At 43.6% G+C, this 23,574-nt stretch overlaps 1 protein-coding gene across 1 annotated transcript in view; it reads left to right on the top strand.

Annotated features, from left to right (window-relative positions):
- Positions 1 to 23,574, top strand: part of TIM50 (Haloacid dehalogenase-like hydrolase (HAD) superfamily protein) — a 58,459-nt gene that overhangs the window by 14,105 nt on the left and 20,780 nt on the right. Inside the window, exons 2-5 of the mRNA XM_087388111.1 lie at positions 9,242 to 9,330; positions 11,145 to 11,181; positions 14,166 to 14,227; positions 14,592 to 14,705. Of these exons, the coding sequence (XP_087244237.1) occupies positions 9,242 to 9,330; positions 11,145 to 11,181; positions 14,166 to 14,227; positions 14,592 to 14,705 (302 nt within the window). The remainder of the gene's footprint in view (positions 1 to 9,241; positions 9,331 to 11,144; positions 11,182 to 14,165; positions 14,228 to 14,591; positions 14,706 to 23,574) is intronic.

The following is a 23,574-nucleotide window of genomic DNA, read 5'->3' as shown; positions in this document are numbered from 1 at the left end:
ATGAGTCATGAGTCATGATCATGAAATTTGTGGATCATGAATCATGATCATCTATGGAGTCTGGACATTGGATACTTTCAAGTTTCAAGTTTCAAGTTTCAACTTGTGTGCTAAGTTTAAACTTTAAAGTACTTCAAACTTCTAAATTTCAGATTCTTGTAATGCCAAACTTGTTAGTCATGACTCATGATACATGTTGATTTCAGATTCTTGAAGCATCATTCAAGAATTTAGAATCATAGAGGCATGAATGATGCATTGATGCTTGAAGGTTGAAGCTTCAAGTATAGATAATTGTAATTTGTATTATGTATGATTTGCACTCTATTGATAATTATATTATGTATAAAAAATAAATTTTTATACATAAATTGTATCATATTGCCGTTTCTTCCGTTTCCGTTTCGGCGGGGTCCGGAAACTCCGTTTCTTCCGTTTCTTCCGTTTCCATTTCGGCTGGTAACTATGATAGGGGCATTGATGCCATAGTCAAAGCAGTTGAGCATTACTTTTACTGGCCTAGTTTGAGCCGAGATGTGGAAGAGTATGTCAGAATGTGCTTGAAATGCCAAAAGGTTAAGTATGAAACCAGGCTGACACAGATCCTCGGCGTTCGGATGACAACTCTTTTCTGGAGGGGGCTGTTTGACAACTTGGGTACTACATTGAAGTTCTTATCGCATTTCATCCACAAACTGATCGAGAGTCAAAGCAAGTAAATCAACAGTGCTGGATCTTTTGAAATGCTATGGACAAGAAGTTTGCCCATCGCATATGCTTTTTCGATAGCTTAGATTGTGTGAGGAAATATTGCAAAGATTGATGATCAGTCTGCATTGTAAAATCAGCTCCCAATAAGTAACGCTTCCAAGTAGAAAGGGCATGAATTGTTGGAGATATCATAGCCAAAGAGTGTGGTGATGTGATGTGTTGGTGTGTAGCACTAGGAGATCTAGTACTAGTTCATGTGTGAGTCATGTGTGAGTGGCACATGTTACTATGGGACTTATCCCATATGCACTTGGTGCAATTGTGTGAGTGTGTAGCCTAAAAGGCTTGTACTTCTCATGATAATGAATAAGATAGCCTTTCATTATGTCTTCATTCATGTATCATCTCCTCACACCCTAACCTTCTCTCTCCCTCTCTCTCCGCCATATTTCCAACATGGTATCAGAGCAGGTTCACCCTGCCATAGCTGCTACACACCTAACCCTAAACCAAAACCCTAATTTTGCTCAAGCCTTTCTTCATGTAGCCACCTCAGCGCTGCTCATTTCCACCTCAGATTCTGCCTCGTTTTCGTCTCCTTTCAGCTCCCTTCTACCCATTTCAGGGTTTCTCCACAACCGCCATCCTTGCTGCCCTCATTTCGCCTCTATTTTGCATCTTTTTGTGACCATTTCTGCCTGTCTCGCCTCTTTGAAGCCTGCTGGCTGGCATGTTTTCCAAGAGACGCCTGGATATGAGCTGATTCTGAGCTGTTTCATCCCCGTTTTTAGTTTTGCAGGCTGCTAGAGCAGAAATCTACCACCTGGACACATTATTTGCAGATTTTTGAGGTTTTTCGATCTTTTTTGGAGCTGTTACTGCAATTTCGAGCTGTTTTGGTGCTGCTGCAGCATAACCGTCTACATTAGAGGTGATTGTGGGTGTTTTCCTCATCTGTTCCAGCATTTGAAACCCTAAATCACCTTGGAGCTGCATTTCTAGTCACCTTCGAGCTGCTCTTAGCATCTAGCTCTTCTACAACAGTCAGTTTGCATTGTGGAGGCCTGCTACTTCATTTCCAATTGTTCTAGGGAGCCGCCTTCCACGTGGACAGCCTGTTTTTGCACTTCAGAGTGCTTTGGTGAGCTGTTCTGAGGAGTCCAGACCTATTGCAGCACTCAGTTCTACATTTCAGGGCATATACTTGCTGGTTTATGATTCGGGTTCAATTCTCCATTTCGAGGCATATTCTTGCTGTTTTTCCAGCAGGATTTGCATTTTGGCATCTCTGAGGTCATCCACCAATAGCTTGACGCATTTATTCACGCATTTCTCAAGCTGCCGAGTCATTTTGGAGCCCTAGACAAGCTCCTTTATTGGCTGGTTATCTATTTCAGCTTGCTGCCTTTGCTACCTCAGTTTGACACTACGGAGCCTCGTCCTCGTGGTGAAGACTCATTAGCACCACTTTGTGCTAGGGATGAGTAGCATGACAAAGCACTGGCGCTTATTGGTGTGAGGTTGGTCAACAACTTGCTTCATCAACTTGACCTCACTATTTCAGCCAAGGAGAACCTGGACAAGCTCAAGAATATTTATGCTATATCTACTAGACCTGAGCAGGAAGCTTCATCTGCTATGTTGCATGATCTATTCCTCTCTAAATAGGTAGATGATGGTTATCTCTATGTGTTTTTATGTTGAGTCAATAAAGGTTCTCAGCCTTGAGTTGTCCCTCTAAACTAGACGTATTTGGAGTCAATAAGAGGTACTTTGCCCTGGGTTGTCCCCAAAAATGAATGTATTGTCTTTTACTTTGGTTTGATGGTATTGACCACCCAGTTCAGAGTAAGGGGGGGTGACGAGTGATGGTTTTCCCTTGCCGGTTGCCAGTTGACTGAGAAGTCACATTCAACTGGAGGTGTTGGATAGTTGGACTTGCTCTTTGTAGTATTGTGTGGAGGGGGGATCGGTCTACTCCTTGCGTATTGGGTCTGTAAACTACTCAGTGCTTTCTATCAATTCAGACAACGGATTTTGCAGAGGCGTTTGAATGAAATGATTGCGAGTTGCCAAACACATATACTTGAACTTAAGAGTTTGCAATTAAGCTGGAATTAAGACTTATACAGCTTAAACACAAAGTGACATCATTGGAAATTGCAATATGATTGAGGGGCCAAGACGGCCCCCCCCCCCCCCCCCCCCCCCCTTTTATCCAGGCTCACTTTATTTTTGAAAATGGAGATACAAGACCAAGGTGCAATGCACCTTCCAAACTGATAAACTCAGTGAAAACCTAGGACCTAGATACAAGACTCAAGAGCATATGTGCAAGGTAGACAACAAAAAGGAGGACTCTAAGCTCAGGTTTCAACTCTTGGCTTGCCCAATCCACAAGGAAGAAGCCTGCAACAATCACCACTTACATCCAGTATTAGAGGCAAGTACTAGTTTCTAGAAAGATAGTAGAAACAACATGAAATAGTGCTGTAAATGAGATAAACTTGACAATACAGGCTTCCTTGGTGACTTGACCCTTTTGTAGATGAAGTCCTTGATGCCTCTAAAGCTACCTTGGGTGAGGAGGGTGTGGAAATGGGGCTGGAATGAGAATAGCTTAGAAAAACAGCTTGTAGGCTAGAGAGAGAAAGCTTTTATGGAGTGATAGCTGTAGAGAGAGAGTGCCAATGCTGAGCCCAAGGGAGGGGATGTAAGAGAGGAGCTGCTGCTGTTCCAGAGGTGCACAGAAAGGCAGATTTCTCCAAGGGGAATGGGCTGGAACAGTAGAGCGAGAGAGAGACTGCAGCAGGAGAGAGAAAGGGGCTGTGGCTGCTCCAGGAGAGAGGATGCTGCTGCTGTTCCAGAAGAGTTGAGAGGGGGCAGATTTTTGGAGAGGAAGGGCTGAACTGTAGAGAGAGAATGTGTTGATGTAGAGAGAGAAAGTGCTGCTGAGGTGAGAGAATGACCTGGGGAGAAGCTGGCTGCACCCAAGGAGCTGGAGAGGTTCTGCTGCATCAACCAAAAGGAGAGAGAAGAAAAGTGACGAATTTTTCATGTAGGGAATGAAGGGGAGAGGCCTTCTTTTATAGGCTCAGCCCCCCCCCCCCCCCCCCAAGGCTTAGAGTGGAAGGTGGACACTTGTCCTAGATTTTTGGTGGGCTGCAGTCCCAAAGAGGACAGCCCACAACCTGCCCCAAATCTACCAAATTTGGGGCCAGACACTTGGCCTGCATGCCCTGCCACTTGTCAAGCATGCTGCCACATGTGTGGGATAGGTGGACTGACCTGCCAGCTCAGATTCCATGTGGCAGTCTGCCACGTGTCACTCCCAAAAACCCTGAAATTTCAAAGTTGTCAGAATTCAATTCTGATCGCACCCACGGGTTCCTAACAACTTGGACTATCTATTGACGTACTCTAAGGTCATAATTGAGCCATACCGAGCTCATTTGTTTGTTGTCTTATCGAGTATCTCCATTACTCTTGGCATGCTGCCAGGCCCACACCCAAAGCTTAGGGAACATTCTCTTGAATGGTTCCTAGGTCAGTATGCAATCTGTGCATTTGATTGGTCCCATGTTTGGGTACTCAGGTGGGGTGTGGTTTCCAGATGTCCCTCTCAAAGAGAGGCCATCACTCTTGTGGGTCACTAATGCCCATAACCCCAAGCAAGGGGGTCCACCCTCAAATGCTAGACCTAGTCCCCATTGTCCGTAACTGAACAGTAGGAAAACATTTCATTTCTTAATAAGCATACTATTGAAAAACAAAAAGAAATAGTACCAAGCAAGTGGATACATGTTGAAGCAGGATGACAAGGTCTCACACTCTTTGCTCTTAAGGTTCATGTATCATTTCCTCACATCCTAATGTTCTCTCTTCCTCTCTCTCCACCATGTTTCTAACATGAATTACAACGAACATTTCCTTCTCATAACTCTGTAAATGCTTTTTAGGAGGCTATAAAATGCGACTTTCATAACCTACGAACCGTCCTTCTTGCATCAGGTCCGCTCCAATTCCATTTTTACAAGATGCACCAGCTTGATCATGAAAAACCTTTCGTAAATCATGTAAAATCAGCACTGGATGTGAAGTGCCCTTTTCCTTCAATGTCTTAAAAGAGGCATTGTGTTTCTCAGTCCAGGCAAACGGTGTTTGTAGTGGATTGACGAATGAAGCGACGGTAATATGAACATAGTGTGAGAAAGCTTTGTAACTCATGCAACTTCCTGGGTTGGGACCAACTGCAATTGCCTCGACCTTAGCTGGTCCATCCGTATCCCATCCTTGGAAACAATATGTCCAAAAAAGTGCATCTCTTGCATGAAGAATTCTCTTTTCTTTGGATTGACTATCAAAATATGTTTCCTGAGCTCGGCAAATACAGTAGCCAAATGCTTCCTATGCTTGGCCTCATTCTTCGAGAACACAATTGTATCATCAAGAATGTACCAACAAAAGATCTGTGCTCCTGAAAAATCCTATCCATCATGTGATTAAATGTGGCCGAAGCATTTGTAAGCCCAAAGGGCATCACCAGAAACTCATATAAATCAAAAGTAGTCTTGAATGCTGTCTGTATACATCCTCAGGACGTACCGAATTTGATGATATCCACTTTTCAAGTCTATGTGGCTGAATACCGTTGGGCCCTCAAGACTATCCAAAATATTGTCAATCTTGGGAATCAGGAAGCGATTCTTAATGGTGATCTTGTTCAAGTCGACGTAATCAATACACATACGCCAAGAACCATCTTTCTTCTGAACAAGCAGTATCGGTGAAGAGTACGGAGACTAGCTGGGATGAATCAGCTCCTTCTCCAAAAGATCATTGACCTAACACATTATTTCTTCCTGCTGCGTCACAATAACCCTGTATGGCGGTCTATTGCCTGGCACTATATTTATACTATGATCCTCTGGCCTCTCGGGCGGAAGTTCACCAGGCAAAGCATCAGAAAAGCAATCGGTAAATTGATTTAGAAAACCTTCCCGCTCTTTATCCAACTTAGAGACAGTGGCCTTTTCATTAATAGGATTAGCTTCTGGAGCAAAAGCCATGTGCACATAAATATGATTTTTCATTACTGTAGAAATGGCAGAAGCCCATACAATAGTCTTCCCTCGGTGTGTAACTGTAACTTTCCTCTTATGGGCTTCTATCACAGCATCCATTTTATGCATCCATGGTATGCCCAACAAAACATCACAATCATGTAATGGCATGATGTAAAACTCTTTGCTGTCCACAAGGCTCTGTATATGCAAACACAGCTTCCCAACAATCGGAGTTACCTGTGTAGTGAGTTCGGGATTAGCCATTCTGGCTTCACACAAGGATCCCATTTCGTCCGCACGAATACCAAGCTTAGCTGCAAGTTCAGGGGGAGATGAAATTAGCTTTGGCCCTTGGGTCAAATAAGATCAACCATGTTTGATCTCTCACTTTACCCCAAGTACGGCATAACTCTGTATCCTCTCCTTGTGGTTTCTCACTTATAACATCCCGGCAATGGAACCATGCAAAATAAGGGCGATTGCCCTTATTTTGCATGGTTCACCGATTGCCCCCAAATCAGCTGGCGCCCCCTGCGGTATTTCTTTATTATTTATTCAACTGAAAACAGATTACAACAAATACTTAATCCTTCCCGGAGGCATTCAGTTCACAGCATAAGCTTTGCTCTCAGCAATCCAAGCCAATCATGGCTTCACAAGCATCCAATTCTAAAGCATAACCCATTTGGCAAGCTGCCCAAGCTCTCACAGTAAAAGCGTCCCACAATCTCAGCCTTATGAAGCTGTTACAGCATCAATTCTTTGGCACGCAAGGCCAGCACTCAGTCCTTGGCTGTTACGGTGCCCCTTGATTGACAACCTGTGGATTGCAATGCATAGTAAGGCACAACGGCTAACCAATTGTAAGAGATCTAACTGCACAATCACCCAGCAAGCAGCGCCAGCCTAGAAAATCCACAAACAAGCCTTCTCTCGCCTGGAATCAGCCCAAAATCATGATGACCAGCCTCTACTGCCCAGCAAGAGACCAACCACAGCATCCACAGCGTAGTCTTTTTAATAAATTAGTAAAAGATAGGCCAGCCAGCAAAACCACAGACTGGAAGGCCGCAAAAGCAAATCGTCCAGATTGTTGGAGCCCAAGAACAGCCACAAAACAGCCACAAATCAGCACACCTGGGACAGCCTGCGCAGCCCCAGGAGCAAATCGCCCTACCCCTCCCCTGGAATCAGCAGGATTCTGCTCCAGATCAAATCGCCATGCTCCTTTGGCCCAGAAATCAGCAGGATCAGCTCCAGAAGAAATCGCCGTGCTCCCCTAGTCTTGGAATCAACATGAATCAGCTCCAAGAGAAATTGCCCTACTCCTCTGGTCTCGGAATCAACAGGAAGAATTCGCCTTGCTTCCTCGCACGCAGTATAGCTCACAGATCTCTAGAAATAGAATCGCCCTGACCAAAACTGCCGTGGATCAGCTTGTGGGAAGCGAAATTCAGCTCGCTTCTTTTCCTGGCATCCTTTCGCACAACGAATTGGGTGATTCCCTCCTCTGGATGCCTGCAAGCCTGCAACTGCCTGGGTGCACCTGAATTTGGCTGTTCTTGGGCTCTGTATGCAATTGGCAGACTTTAATCCCAAAATAATAAATGGATTTCTACCACTCTTCTGATGTCACTAGAAAACTATCCCAAGGCACAATTAATACGCCAACAAGTGCACAATTTGCCTGGGATCTCTAGGAATTAATTCCTTGAGCCTGATACATGTACCAAGACTTTTGGAATTGCTGTGCCACCAAGGTCCAAGGTATTTATGTGTAAATTCAATTACGATAGAATTCACAAATAAAATCACGTCCTTGTGACAACTCCTATGTTGTTGAGATCGGGTATGCAGATCTAGGTGAATCTGTCTTAAATGTCTGACATTGGGAGTTAGAGGAGTTAAAGACATCAATAGAGAATACATAGATTTTCTTGGTGAGAACTTCTGTGTTGTTGACAGCTCTAGGTGAATCTGTGTTAATGTCTGACATTTAGAGATGGTCCGGTGAGTCCATGTTGCGGTCAGCTGGTTTTGCGATAATTCTTTTCATCTCAAGTGGTGCGTTGCCCTATCAGCTAGATTTAGATGCTCGTCTGGGAGAGACTTAAATGAAATTATTTAGTCTTCACAAGCAGTTGTAGCTTGAATGAAGAGATTTTGGACTACCTTTTGATTAGCCTTCTCCTCTAGCCTTTGTCATGGCTAAGTCTGCCCTTCACCTCCGGAGTGCCAACAGAAACTCTGTACGAAGATTTGTATAAATGGATGCTCAAGTATGTGTGGGGGTGTGGATTTTTGTGTGAGAGCATATGGTTATACTATGGTCTATACCCACTGTTGGGAGCTGATGACGTTAGTGGGGATGTCATAGTAGGTAGTCCCTGCTATGCGTGATGGAGTTTATGGGTTTCAATGTTATGAGTGACTATCATGAGTTTGAAATTGCACTATGTTGTGTTTTTAGAGGATGAGTTTGGGCATGTTTGTGGACTCATCCAGGTATATGGTTCAGTGAGTTAGAGAACCTCAACAGCTTTGGTTGCTCATACTGTTGTGCTGAGAATAAGGCTGAAGCCTGACATGACTTGCATGGCCGGAGTGTCTTTGGAGGGATTCCAAGATAAGGGTCAAAGGAGCACAGGGACAATGAATGCTCCTATGTAGGGTTACACATAGATGCTGTAGGTGCCTCCAAGATGTACCTAGCTTGTTTTCAATGCAAGCAATGAGATGAGTGGATTCAATGGTATGTATATTCCCTGTGCATTCATTTAGATTTGTATTGGGCACAGTGTTTGCCTTGTTTTTCTCAGGTACCAAGAGAGTGGAGGGTGAAAGCCTTCCTGGCAGACAAAGGGGGAAGTCTTGTTGCAAAGGCCACCCATACCTGCTGCATGACTTCTATCAAGAATAGCGGTGATTGCTATGACAAGTATGAATTGCTGACATGGACCTGTGTTACAGAGATTTCTTCAAGGCCTAGGGCTTCCTGCTGATTGTCATCATTCCTCCGGATTTCCCTGCACAGTTCTATATGTATGGCCTCTCTACGAAGTTACAGATTGAATCACTGCTGATAGTTGAGTTGTCATCATAGTCGAGTGTGCTTTTAGATATAGATGCAGTAGTTTGTTAGCTGAGTCGAGATGCTAGTCCACCTTTGTAATGCTCTAAAAGGCTGGTCGACTTGTGAGCTATCTCATGCTTTGAATTGTTATCTTTGTTTTCTACTCCACTTGTGCTAGTTCTCGATAATTTAAGTCTGTAAATTCACTTTGTTATCATTGTCACTCTGAATGTTCATGATGTGGTTTTTTCCCCTCAAGCTCAGTATTCATTTTTACCTTTTTGATCATTTTCTTTGTCATGTAATAAGAAGCAGGTTTTCAAGTGTAATTTGCTTTTTATGGCATAACTTTTTTCTGAGTTCTCACCCATTTGTAAAATGTATCGTGCAGCTTTCACATCTGAACAAATGGACAAGAAGTTGTCAGCATTGCGGCTCTCAGCGGAACATACTCATACTGGAAGCGATAGCCTTTTGGATGTAACTCTATGAACATTATATCCTTCTGAATTTTGGGTGTTCAAGCTGTTTTCTGTTAGCTAATGAAAGGATTTATGGATGTTTACTTCTGCTGTTGCATATGCTGCAAGGGTCAAGCTTTGTATCTTCTTTTTGGACATTGTTCATGAGAAACATAATGAGTTTTTGGGAAGCATAATTAATTTTTGGAAGTTTTGTATCTTCTATGCATGTGCTTTATCCACATATGATGCATCTTGCAACGGTCAAATGTGTGCTTTTCAGATTTTAGTTTCTGGTGCCTGTTGAGAACTGAAGCCCCTACTTTTTGTGCAGCTGTGCTGTCTATTCACCTCTTTATGGAGGTGGTGCTTCTTTCGTCATTGTTTGTTATTGCTTAATTTGTTTGGGTTCCATGGGTATAGGATTGCAGGTATCTTGTTTATGCATTTGAAATGGCCTCCCTGCATGTGTGGTGCCATTGTTTTTGAAGTTTCGTTTTCCATATTGTTTATTCAACATTAAGTTTTCCCCGTAGAAGTTTTGTAAGCAGACGTGTTGAACTCATCTCATTCTTATGTTGCTTTGTACCATGTTCTGTTTTCTATGTATGGTCTCTGGTATTTGTTGTTTGGCTTACCATGGCATTTGTTAAGAGATTTCAAATGGTATATATTATGTTTGGGGCTTTGCTTACATGCATGGTGACGTCAGACGTATGCCACATTAATAAATCTCTTATAGAAGTCACACTAAACTATTTGAGCTCCTGTTGTTCTTATATTTGTGCCCTATTTTGTCTCTTGGATTTATTGAGGAGTGTGCACCAATGACATTTGTCCTCAGGCTTTCATGATATGTATTATGTTGTCAGCTTTGCCAACATGCATGTGATGTGGCACATATGCCACATCAATCAGGTGGCTTCTAGAACTTGTCATTTGGCTAGAATGTTATAGGCAAGGGTTTCTAGGACTCTAAAGATATTGCACGGGATACTATCCTTGATCCTTCTGTAATCACTTTTACATTCTAGACCGTTCTAGCTTCTCTTTAGTCCCCCTTTACTGGTCCCTCTCATCCCCTTGCAGCTTTTCATACACTTCCGGGGCACTCGTCATTTGAACTTGCAGCTTTTCATACACTTCTGTAATACGTTTATTTATGATGTATGTGTGCATGGACTTGTGCGCCCGTGTCAAATGTGTGCAAACATGTATGTATGAATGAATAAACGTGTCACATGACTGCATGACAGTCTATATGTTGAGTGTCCATATAATTATTTATATGTATATAGTTATGTTTGCATGTATGTATGTATGCATCGGTACACACATGTATGTATTCACACATTTTTGAACTTTTTCTTTCCTTGTGTTGTTGCTCCCGTCTCGAGTCCCCATTTCCTTCATTTGTTCCTGTCTCTTGCACTTGAATCTTCCTTTAGGCATGATGCGATGAGATAGGTCTTGCACTTGTTTGGGAAGTGTTTATAGATACCCCATGTGCATAAATTTGTATGGTGTTATGATTCATTTTATTCAAGGGATGCTTTGTACTCTTGATACATATCAGTGTTTGTTGATTTTTGTGTTTGTTTCTTTCAAATGCGTATTCTCCCTCTCTTTCTTTTCTTTGTAGTGGCTATCCTTGGATGTTACAGCTATATGCATTTAAATTTTCTTGCATGACAACATCCCTTGCATTAATCATTTCTTCGTTTCTTTCTTTGGGTACAATCCCAAAATGTTGATTTACACTTCTATAGTACTATGCGTGTAATATTTCTTGCCTTCTAATGTTTTATTGATTTTGTTTGCTGTTGGTGATAGAGAGTTCGAGGTGTTTTACATTCAACAATCTTGAAAGGTATGTCTAATATTCATATATATATATTTTTTTTCTTATTCAGACAGGAAGGTAGAATAAGCAATTCATTATTGAGGCAAGAATATAAGGGCTCATCGCTGACTGTATATTTAATGTGTGTAATGCTGTAAAGAGCAATGATTTGCCAGCTGGAGTACAAGGAATAGTTAATGAGGAGCCAACATAATGGCACGGTATTTAGGGGTCTTTGGGAATGAAAATAGCTTTTGAGACTAACCTTCCAAGACTTGGCAGAATGTTTTCGGCACTGATGGGCTTAGATTTGAAGGTCCAAAATAGTTCTTGAATATTGAAGTTTATTTATTGTATGTAGTGTATGACAAATCTAGTTGCAGCTTACGCTATACGATGATAAGAATGTAAATGGAGCTTGCTTGCTTAGTAGTTGTTTCTCCTAATTTGTGCTTTGTTTTTCTCTTCATGTAAAGACATCTCTCTCCCTCTTTCTCTTTCAGAATCTTCTCTATTTTCTGTGTGGTCTCTCCTAATTTTTCTTTTTGTCTCGTCCTTTTATAGAGACTCTCTCTCTCTCTCAACTTCATGAATGTTTTCTTTGAAGCCTTCCTGTAAGGGGAAAAATCTAAATTTCTAAGGTCAGATATCTACTATTTTTTTGAATGTATATAGTGCCTGTGAGTAAATTGGGTTTCGGGTGGTCAACGTATAAACGGATAAAGCCTTAATGCTTTGGTTAGCCTAGGGTAGGATCAGAGACAAGCAAAGACAAGCAAAGGGCAATCCTTGGAGGCACAAGGGCTGCAACAAGCAGGATAGCTCCCTTCTGGCAAGAGTTAGAAGGTTCCTTCTCAATCAATGAACTCAGTAAATGTTAGGTAGAGAATAGGCAGCAGTGAGCAGACACTTTCCTACCCTTTCAGCGGAGTGTTAGTGTTGCTACTTAGCACTCACAGATGTGTACACGAGTGTACATGATACATCTGAAAGAAACAGAGCAAGTTAGGAAAAGAAGATTTTTGCCATGCTTCTCAATCTGAGGAGTGGTTAAATACACGCTGTCACACCATAGTACTCAGCCTAGTTGCTGACCTACCTACAGCCATTTGGCTGCACAAGCTGAGCACTACAAATGTGGATAAAGCTTCTATGCATGCCAAATAAAATCAATCTCTCTCTCTCTCTCTCTCTCTCTCTCTCTCTCTCTCTCTCGACGCTCCACCATCTCCCCTCTCCCCCACTGACTAGGAGGTCAACCGGCTCGTTCGAGTGGATCTGCTCCAGCTCCACGCCTGGCGGACATGGTTTCTTCACTCCGAGCTTCCTATGAAGCTCGACTTCTACAGCCGACACTGCCTCCAGATCTCACAGGAGGGCTTCATCACACCTCCGGGTTACACACAGCTTCATCTACCACATGCGCTCCGGATCTCCCTCGGTCAGTTTAGGGTCTCGTCACACTGATTACGGATCGAGAGCGGACGCGTAGAGGGTATCCCACGAGAGGACCGCCTTTGCCCACTTTGCGACTTGCAGGAGATCGAGTCGGAGGAGCACTTTGCTTTTAGATGTCCTATCTATTATGCCATTCGAGGCCGGTACCACTGCCTCTTCCGCGACGGATTCGGCTCCCTCCCACACATGCTGCAGTTTCCGGATCAGCGATGCCTAGCCGCTTTCTTACATGAGATGACTCGCCACCGAGATACCTAGCCGCTTTCTTACATGAGATGACTCGCCACCGAGATACCTCTCCAAGCATGGCGACACGAGCAACGCACACAGCGTGAGGACACCCAACGGCCTATCACAGACTTCTTCCAGTCACATGATACCTCTTCTCAGTCTAGCCGACGATGCGGATGTGAGCGAGAGCCAGAGCCACGACAGCTGCGCCAGCGGACAGACTCACACATCCAGGTCCATGACATCTCGTCTCTGCTCTCTGCCCGCCCCACCGGGGTTACCGTTGCCCTCATCCATAGGGCCACCCGCCGCCCTCGACGACCGAGCTCGACTAGGCCACGTGACATCAGAGGCCACTCATCTATCGCAGGGTTTTTCCCGACCTCCCATTTGACGGCCCCTCTATGATTGGTCTCTGATGATCACCACCTGCACATGTATACTGTATCTCCCCCCTCTGCCCCATTTTTGGTGTCCCCCCCTTCTTTTTTGTATCATCTGGAGGTAGACACATATTTTTTGTATCAGGACTAGACACACAGTCCTTCATAACCTCTTTTTTGTTGAAACAGTTGGCTGGCCCGTTTTGAGACCGCCACCGTTATGCTCATTGTATCAGTTATCTTTAGTCTCATAGACCTTCACGGTCTCCCGAAGACTTTAATAAACTCTCTCTCTCTCTCTCTCTCTCTCTCTCTTTGGGATGTATTTAAGAATTCATTGATTGTGCGATTTGTTGCGACTCATGAATCTCATGCTTCTTACAATCCATGCTTAGAGATAGTATAGACGTCTAGCTTGGGGGAGGATTAGTATGGAGAAAATGGCTGGATAGCATATGCGCTAGCTGTCTCCTTTGGGTTGTGGTTGTTTGAAGTGGTTGGAGCATGGAATCTTGGCAATTATAGAGGGATTGTGCAGAAAATAAAGGCTTGCATTCCAAGTGATTATCATTTGCAGTTAACAGTGATCTCTTCCTAAAGCATTTACGTGAGCTTGTATTATGCCCATTACATAGAATGATCGAAGTTGTCTGTTGAGGGTTATAGCTCTTGTTTGTATGGTCTCATTATGGTTTTGATGGTGGTTTCTTTTGTCTATGAGGCTTTGCCCCATGTAAGGTTCCCATTAAACCTATTATCTGCTTCTTTTTTTTCCAAAACGGAAAGAATATTATTTTTTGTTGTTGTCAATGTCTTATACACCTATGTAACATTTGTGCTTAAGGTGCATTGCCTTTCTTGCTCTTTGGGGTAATTCCGAGACGTGTGTCACTTATTTTGGTACCTATTACACTGTTATTTGTTTTCATGTGGATGCAGCTGCAGCAAGTACTGCTGAAATTTATCTGGACATAAGGAAGTCTATCGAGAATCAAGTTCAGGTGAGTGTGCACAAGAGAAACAATGTAACAGATTTTGGAGCTCATATGAGGAAGTTGTTTACTCACTTGCATAGAAAAACCTATTTGTACCATACGTGTAAACCTCTGGCCCCCTTTCTATTGGCAGCAACCCCGCCACATCCCCCCCCACCCTCTCCCTTCCCCTGCCCCCTCAAAATAAAAAAACCAAAAACCCAAACAAACAGAAAGTAAAAAAGACACTAGACCAATTGCTAAGATCCTGTCACCAAAAAATGCAGTAAAGTTTATGTAAGTGCATCCACAGTATCAACTTGATGTACGTTGCACTTATTTGACATTTAACTTCAAATTTGATAAAATTTTGCTTTGGATCGCTTTTAAGGGTTTTGCAGCACCTTTATCCGACAAACTTCTACCAGATCTTGCTCCACAAGAGCAACACGTTTTCACTATTGTGTTGGATTTGAATGAAACTCTAGTCTATTCTGATTGGAAGGTATGCCAACTGTCTCACCATGCTTGTGCAGCTTTGAGTTTTATGTTATAGCAGTTGTTTTTGAAGGAGCTAAAAATTTAAAAATTCACAGCATCATGGAAGATTAATGAGAATGTGTTTGTGCGTATGGCTTTTTAGATGTTGGGAAGTTGGGATTCCATAGAACATAATTGACTTCTCACATTGGAAGGTTTGTGAGCAGACACCAATGACATTAAGAGTGTAGGCAGTCTTAATAAGGTTCTTAAAGACTTTGTAACTGAAAGCATTTTTACTACTAAGTTTAGTAAATTCTTATGTTGCGGCTTCATGTGTATTTTTAGTTTCATGCCTTTCTCAAACAAAGGATGGCTCTAATAGTAATGGGGATACTCATCATGGTTTTCTTTTTCTTTTAAGTACAATACTGGAGCTTTCAAAGTATTTCTTTGCATTTAAGGATTAAAATTTTGGCACTTAGAATCATAATTCTATCATTTTATCAAATGGCCTGTCACATCATCTCTTGTCTCTATGTGGTTGATTGCTGCCATTAATCACATCGTACTAACTAGAGAGGCCCAAGGAATCATAATTTTTTTGTCCAAACTTTGTAATACTTATGTTGTTCATGGAGTAGGGGTTTAGGACTTACTGCCACAAATACAGGTTTTTTTGCCAAATAGACACAAGAGTATCTCGATTCATAGGCAGCCAATAGTCCAATTATTTTGTGTCGAACGAACATAGGAGGGTTCAAGTACTTAGAATGGGGTGGGCAACATCTTGTCTGTAGGTTTACATAAGTGGTGGTGTGGTGGCTAACATCTTATTGTAGGTTTGCAGTGCACAATGTGTTTGGGATTTTGTGCAAGGGGCAGTAGCTATCCGTCTTTTAATAAAGTATTAGTTGTATGAGTCCATATATACATATGTATGTATGTATGTATGTATGCATTTATGTATACACACACATACATATATATATGTGTGTGTGTGTGTGTGTGTATTTACATATATATGTATATGTATATGTATGGGTGTGTGTGTATATATACACACACATATACATATAATCTTTTTACTTTTGTATTTCATGGTGGGTTTTCACCTCTTCTGAGGTTTCCCACAGAAAGAAAGAAAGATATATTAATGTCCGCAAGAGGCCTCGCGGGCCTATGGGACAAAGTACGGAATCAAGTAGCTCATACAAACCACTGTGGGCCGGGGAAAAGGGCTCACTAAGGCACTTGCTGAGTACTAAAAATGCTATACTAGTACAAAATAGCAAAAAAGGTAGCAAAATAGCATGAGAGTGGCATGAAGATATCAAGTGCTCAGAGCTAGAATCCCAAGTGCATGAATCGGCTCCATGTATCCAGGCTCCATGATGGCTCTCGGATGAGATGCAAAGAGCTCACGTATTTGCATGTATCGGGATGTCTCCCGTGGTGGTGGAGGACGTGGTCTCCTTGATCTCTGGATCCGATGGGCTATGTCAAGGGTGATGCCTCGCCTCAGTCAATCTCCCCTAAGGAGAGCTGAAATAGGTCGAACCTTGATTGTGTGTGCTCTGGTCGCCTGTTGCGCTGTGTACGGTCTCCGTGCCCCTCGTCTGGCAGTGCTGTGTCGGCTTCCTCCACTGATCCATATATCTCTCATGTCGGCTAGTTCCTCCTCCTCTATCCCAGAGTGAGTCTAATGCATAGAAATTCATGACCTGTCTTTGCGCTCGGTTTACCTCGGTACCCTGTGGTGCGAAGGTCCCACCCTCCTCCTCTCTGATATGTCGTAGTGTATCTCCCAGTGTCGCCGCATCTCCATCAAGTAGAGCCCAATATAGACCTGATCTTGGAAGTGGATCAGTCGTGAGAGTGGGCCGAAGCCGTACCCCTCTTGAAAAAGGTAGTGGTAGCGCCCTCGGATCTCGTAGTAGACTGGGTAGACACACAGAAAGTGCTTCTTTGTCTTGATTGCCCCCATCATGCACAACCTGCAAGTCCGTTGCTCTCTGGGTATGCGTGCAGCTCTCCCTGTCTCAATCGTCAACTGATGGGACGAGACCCACATCTGTCCGGTGGCAATCCTCAGTGCGTGTGAGACTCCTCTGTCCTCCAGGTACTGAGGTCTGATGATGAGCCCATCTTCCGATACTCTCAAAAAGTGATCATAGTAGAGCTGGGTCTTGGTGGGGAACTCCTCGTCCCCCTCAAAGTGCGAGATGTGTGGAGTTGGAGGAGATCTAACCGTATGATGTGGTTAATCTCATCTCGTGGGATCGACTCGAGCGGTGCATCCATGCTATACTGAAAAGGGGGAAGCCAATCCATTTGAATGCCATGATTGGCAAACCATGCGGTGACGCGTGCAAACCAGACTGTACCTGTCCCACTCTCAGATAGTTGTATAGAGGACTCTAGTGCCAGCCTCGGAATTCTCTCACGAGGTAGGTCCCAAACTCTGTGGAGGAAGGTCATTGTCTGAAAAATGGCATCAACGTGGAGAAGGGTCATGGCAAACTCTGTCTGTACTTTTTGATGGGGGGCCGAGGGCTTACTCCGAATCATCCTGGAGCCCATAATCACCTGTAGTCGCTCGAATCTCTTCCATTCTGCTGCTGAAATATCACCCCCCCAAAAAGGTGCCGCATACATGGCGGTCGGCCTCACTAGAGTGTCGAAAAGCCAACACTTCGTCGGTGGATCCTCGAAGTGCACCTGGAAGCATTGTCACTCTAGTCGGGCCAAGGCACCATGCCCTCATGTGAGTCGTGCTCTGGCTGCGTGGGTCATTGTGAAAACTGGCCCTGTGGAAACTGCACCCAAGTATGTGTAGGACTGCACAATCTCCACTGGTTGACAGTGGTATGTATAGCTATGTCGGTGAAGCACTGCGTAAGAGGTGTTGAAGATCATGACCTTGGTCTTCCCAAGGTTAACCATCAGGTCACTTAAAATAAGATTTCACTTAAAAAGAGAGTGTGTATATGTGTGTGTGTGTGTGTGTGTGTAAAGTGTATCTATATGTATGTATGCATATATGTATATGTACATATATATATATATATATATATATATATATAGAGAGAGAGAGAGAGAGAGAGAGAGAGAGAGAGAGAGAGAGAAGTAGAATTTTATTATCGTCCTCGGGGGGCCAAAAATGACCCATGGGACCTAATTCTCAGTACAAAAATCTCCTCCACTGTGGAGGGGTCAAGAATTTTCAAGTTCTTGACGGTACAAAAAGACGAGTGACAAAAGATCCCAATGCTACCGGAGAGGCAGTGGAGAGAACTGATGAGATCTGAGTGGTGTCTGCCAGTATCTGCTGATAGTCGTCTCTAATGTGTGCATATCGGGGGCAATGTAGGGCTATATGTGCCTCTGTCTCTACTGTCTGCGAATCACAGAATCTGCAAACTGTGACATGTCGCGGCAGATTTAGCCAAGCTTCTATCTCTATTGCCAAGGTATGTGACTGTGTGCGGAATTTGGCAATATTCCTGCGATAGAGAAGAGGTATGGGAGTACTGATGTACGGCTGAGCAGGGGCATCTGGTGTCATGAAAGATGACCAGCATAAAGGATTTATTTGATCTTGATAGTATTCTAGCTTGGTCTGTCAACCATTGGGTTTGTAGAGTGCATAGTAGGGACAACTGGAATTCTTGCATCTTGACCTTTTCAGGGGGCATAGTTAGGTATGATTCCACTTTTCCATCTGCTGAACTAGTTCCTTATATCTGTCCCCCATCGTGTGCAGATGATCTTGCTTTTATGATTCTTTTGAAGTTTCATACTAGCAGTCCATGCTCTATGTGGCAATCTTTCTTTTGGCATTTGTTATACTTCCACTAGGTACTGCATGGAATTCAATTGGCCGCTTGCGCGTTTCCAATAAAAGGACTGAATAAGGGGTAGTCGCCTTGACTCCTAGATGTCTTCGTAGGAAAGCTTTCTGCATTTTTTCAATCTCCTTCCATGTGGAGAGAGAGAGATGCTGCCCCTCCATGCTTCTACTCCATATAACACTGTTTGAACCACATATGCATCAAACAACATATTCCAAATCTTCCAGTTCCGGGTGTCAGTGTGCCTACAGTCGTTTTCAAATTGATAGTACTTCCCCCAACTTGTATCCAGCCTTCTTTGTGCACATTGCCACCATCTGTGATCGGCTGGTATGTCAATTCCCAAATATTTAAAGGTATCGACATATTCAATGGGCTGCCCCTCAAAGCTAATAACCGGGGGATGTTCAGGTCGGGTGGTGCATACTGCCATCATTTTGGTTTTGGCAGTGTTAACTTGCAGCCCACTTTCCATGCAAAAGACCTGTAGTACCTATAATAGTTGATGCATGGAGTCAGGGTCATTAGCGAAAAGAACCACGTGATCTGCATATAGGAGCAATAGTATTGTCCATAGCCCAAGCTTGGGCCCTTGTATCCCTTCTTCTGCTGCCCTTGTATCCCTTCTTCTGCTGCAAATTCATTAATCAGTTCTTCTAGCTTGTCAATGCATATTCCAAACAATGTGGGTGAAAGAGGGCAACCTTGTTTCACCCCCATATTACTTTGGAAGGCGGTTGACAGTCAATGTTCTTGCCTGAGTCTGCATGATACCTTCTCGTATATGCGAGAGATGCCTACCCTTAGTGCCAGAGGGACTCCGAGGTCTTGCATTCTTTTCCATAGGCCACATCTCGGGACTGTATCAAATGCCTTCTTGAAATCTACAAAGCAACACAGAAGAGTTTCTTCTTTGAGCGTGCTCTCATCCATGAGTACTCTTAATGTGACCAGGTGATCTGCAGTTCTACGTTCTTTACGGAAGCCTGCTTGGCCAATGGCCCTCTTCTTGGTGTCTTCAGCCCAATTGCTGATTTTTGCCTCAAGCACTGTGCTAAAAAGTTTAGCTAGTGTGGGACTGACCATTATAGTCCTGTAATTGGTGACTGAATTTTTGTCTCCTCCTTTGAATAGAGGCGGAACCCAATTCTCTTGCCAATCTGGAGGGAAGCCATGATGTAAAGTGTTTGTCAGTATGTGGGATAGCCATTGTCGTGCCCTGTCTTCTATCCATTTGAAGAGTTCAGCACACATGTGCATGTGGTCAGAGGCCTTGCCATTTGCCATCTTTTTCAACCCCGCTTCAACATCTTCAAAAGTGAAAGGGCTGGCTGAAGCATATGACATTGTTTCTTTTCCCATTTCTGTGGCATTGGCATGATTATAGAGCTTGGTGACATACTCCAGCATTTCCTCATCAGAGATATTGCTCATGACCTTTTTCTTCTGGCCCTTAACTAGTTTCCACCCCTTTCTGGGATTCTTGATGAATGTAAGCAAATCAGATTTTTCCCTTTCTAAAATGTAATTTCTTTTCTTCTTCCTCGTGAGGGCATTGTATTGCTTTTCCTTCTGTCTGTAGAGGTTAATATCAGAAATATGTTTCAGCTCACTGCGTAGTTGCTTGCAGTCATCATCATACCATTTCTTGTGGGGCAGCCCTTTATGTCTCTTCTTTTTGTCCTGGGAAATTTCTCCAAAAACCTGTGTTGCAGTGTCAAGGACAGCTTTTCTGAGGGCTTCCCATGTGGGTGTGATTGCCATTGCATTCAGTTTTGCATCTAGCGTGATGGCATAGTCTTTCTGCTTGTCTTGATCTATACGGAAGTCTCTTGAAGTGGCTGCAAATTTCTGCACTTCTCTTTTAGTTGGAATACCAAGAGTCAACCATAGTGGGAGATGGTCTGACTCAGGGTACTTCTCTTCTATCCTGAAAGTTTCTATATCATGTAGAGCATTGATATGAGCCAGGACATAATCAAGGACACTATGTCCCCCGTTGGCAGAGAAGCATGTCATCTTGTTGGTCCTTGGAAAGCGTTGCATCCCATTCAAAATTGGCATATGCAGCCCATTCATCATACACTTGAGTGCTCTTCCTTGCACATTTACAGTATCATCTTCTGATGTCTTGTGCCACAAGGCATCTAATTGCAGCTTCTTTATCCAATTCATCGTGCATAATAGGTTGGAATTGCGACTGTCCAATTCTAGCATTGAGGTCTCCCATGACTATTACCTGCCAATGTCTTTCAGTTCTGCAATGTCTAGGCATAGTGATTCAAATGCATCACTTGAGTCTATTCCATTCCGAGCATAGAAAGGGGACTCATGGTGAGGTATATAACATCCTGCCAAGAAGAGAGGGTAGTCACCACATTCCAGTTTCAGCCATATAAACCTCTTGTGCTTATCAGCTCTGTACATGCTGATTTTGTCTGCTAAGTGTTCCTGGATCATGCATGCCACTCCTCCTTGGCCTCTCTTCCCAATTTGTTTTTGGTAGACTATATGTACCACATATCCCGGTATTTTTGGGATTCTGCAAAGCTCGCTTTCCCAAGTTTCCCCCAGGAAAACTATATCTGCTCCCTGTATGAATGCATTAATACTGACTCCCTTATTCCAAGGGAAACCTCTACAATTCGAAAACATCACTTGTAACGACGTGTATGTCCCATGGGTCTCGTACCGGCATCCTGGTTGCTTTCTTGAGTAGGGGACAACTTGCCTTGTCTCATTTGTCTTTCTGCATATTGCTTCCTTCTGGCTTCTTGCTATTTCGGGGTGCGATCTTCGCTGACATAATAGGGGGAACCTTTGAGATAAATCCTGCTACTGTCAAGAATGATAGCCCTCTTCCTGGTATCCATCACCGTGCATACAATGGCTCTCTTGTTGGGCATGCCCTCTTGCATCCTCCCAATCAGATGGGCTCCATAGACTGCCAGAAGTGTTGAGCAAAGAAACCTGCCACCTCCTTCGCCAAGGTGGGGGGCTTTCCTTTTCCACTTCCGGGAGTCCACGAATCACTAGATTTTGGGCGCGCTTTTCTCTTTCCTTTCGCTCCTGCATGTCCTCCTTTGATGGGGTGTTACTGTGTGTTTGTTGGGATTTAGGCTCACTTGCAGCTTCCGTAGGGGGGAACTTGGAGGCAATCTCTACCCATTGCTTGGACTCTTCCAGTTTGGCTTTCTCCTTAGTCTTTCCCTTGTTTTGCATCAGATTTTGCAACTGTTCTAGTTGCTGGGCACCCTCTTGTAATTGCTTGCAGCCTGCTTCCATAGCACTTTCTAGCACATGCACTTTGCTTTGGAGTTGAGTAACTGTTTTTTTCAGTTGAAAATTCTCAGCTTGAAGCTCTCGGAACATGTCCATGAGCATATCAATTCTCTTACTGTTTTTTGTGACATATGCTTTCGGGAGTGGTGTGACCAAGTCATTCTTCTTGTTCAGTCTGAAGAGAGTCTTGAAAGGAGTTCCCATCTGTCTTAGCAGAAAAGAATTACTGTTTACTAACACTGTTTGCAATGGGAGCAAAAGGAATAGTCCAGAGGTGGCTACTATCTTAAGAAAGATGACAGTCGCCCCTTGCTGTGGGAGATGACAGATGACTGCACACCTAACACACAGGTGGCTTGCGGGATCTGAAAAAAACAGATGAAGTCGGCCCCCTGACAGATGACGGAACACACAGATGATAGTACAGATGATGGAACACACAGATGATAGTCGGCCTTTTTGTCAAATGACCTGCGTGATCTGAAAAAGCACAGATGCTCTGATCCAAAATGTTACAGATGCTGTCTTTCGGATGACGGGTTTCCCCAAGATCAGGGTAACGCTCTGTTGTTTTCAACCATAGTATTAATCAGGGTAACGCTCTGTTGTTTTCCAGGGACGAGCTATGGGGCACGGGCTGAGCAGATCACAGGGTGTGCTCTTCACGCAGCCATGGCGGGGCTCCAGCACGAGCTATGGCACACGAGAGAGAGAGAGAGAGAGAGAGAGAGAGAGAGAGAGAGATGTATGCACACAAATTGGCAATTATTTTCTTCTATTACTTGGCCAAAACCAGCAATGATATACAACTGGTTCAAAGGCCGCATCTATGCACCATTGATGCCTTGGTAGCAAGATCGATGCAAACTCCTAGGACTCTAGGACTTTATATACATGAATTCACATTGGCTACTACGTATCGCATTTACAATCATTCACACCTACAGGTCATCAGAGAGAGAGGTGCATTACAGTGTATCAGACCTTCTGACATTCGTGGTGCTATGTCCATCATCATCCGACTCTTCTTCAAGCTGAGGTTTTGGACGGCTGTAGCCATCATCATTTGACTCTTTCTCTGTTACTGCAATAGGCTCAGCTGACTCTGACAATCGGGGTCCTCCACCACCCCGCCTTGTGTATTACCGCCTCGCCTTGTCACGTAGTGTTGTCTACGTGGGAGTGGGCATCTCGTATACGATGTTGATAGGAGGTAATAGTTGCTTCCTACTTCATATATATATGTGTGTGTGTGTGTGTATACATACATATATATATACACACACACACACACACACATACATATACATACATACATACATACATATGTATATGTATATGTATATGTGTGTGTGTGTGTGTGTGTGTGTGTGTGTGTGTGTGTGTGTGTGTGTATCAGAGGCTGCCCTTTTGTCTCTCGTCTGCTTCTTGATTGGAAACACATCTTATCCCACTTGGAATGGCATGGCAGGGACTCTCTATCGGGCAACTCCTTGAGGGTAGAGAATATTTTTTGGTCTAAAGTATTCCACCCTCCTTTGGCCATACAAGAACCCAGACGTTGTTATTTTCTCTCCTTCAAAGGCATTTCATTTGTGGCGGATGTACTTCAGGATGATGGCACAATTTTATCTTTTTCTATGGCTGCTCGCAAATATGGATTGGGAGCTCATTATCGTCCTTTATGGCATAGAATTAAAGCAATGCTCCAACCGTACTTGCCGGTACCTCATTTGGAACTTCAGAATCGGCTTGAGG

This window comes from Dipteris shenzhenensis, chromosome 17 (assembly GCF_047967505.1).
Source record: "Dipteris shenzhenensis isolate YYH24624 ecotype China chromosome 17, Dip_SZ_1.0, whole genome shotgun sequence".
NCBI classification, from domain to species: Eukaryota; Viridiplantae; Streptophyta; class Polypodiopsida; order Gleicheniales; family Dipteridaceae; genus Dipteris; species Dipteris shenzhenensis.
This window is presented reverse-complemented; position numbering and strand designations above follow the sequence as displayed.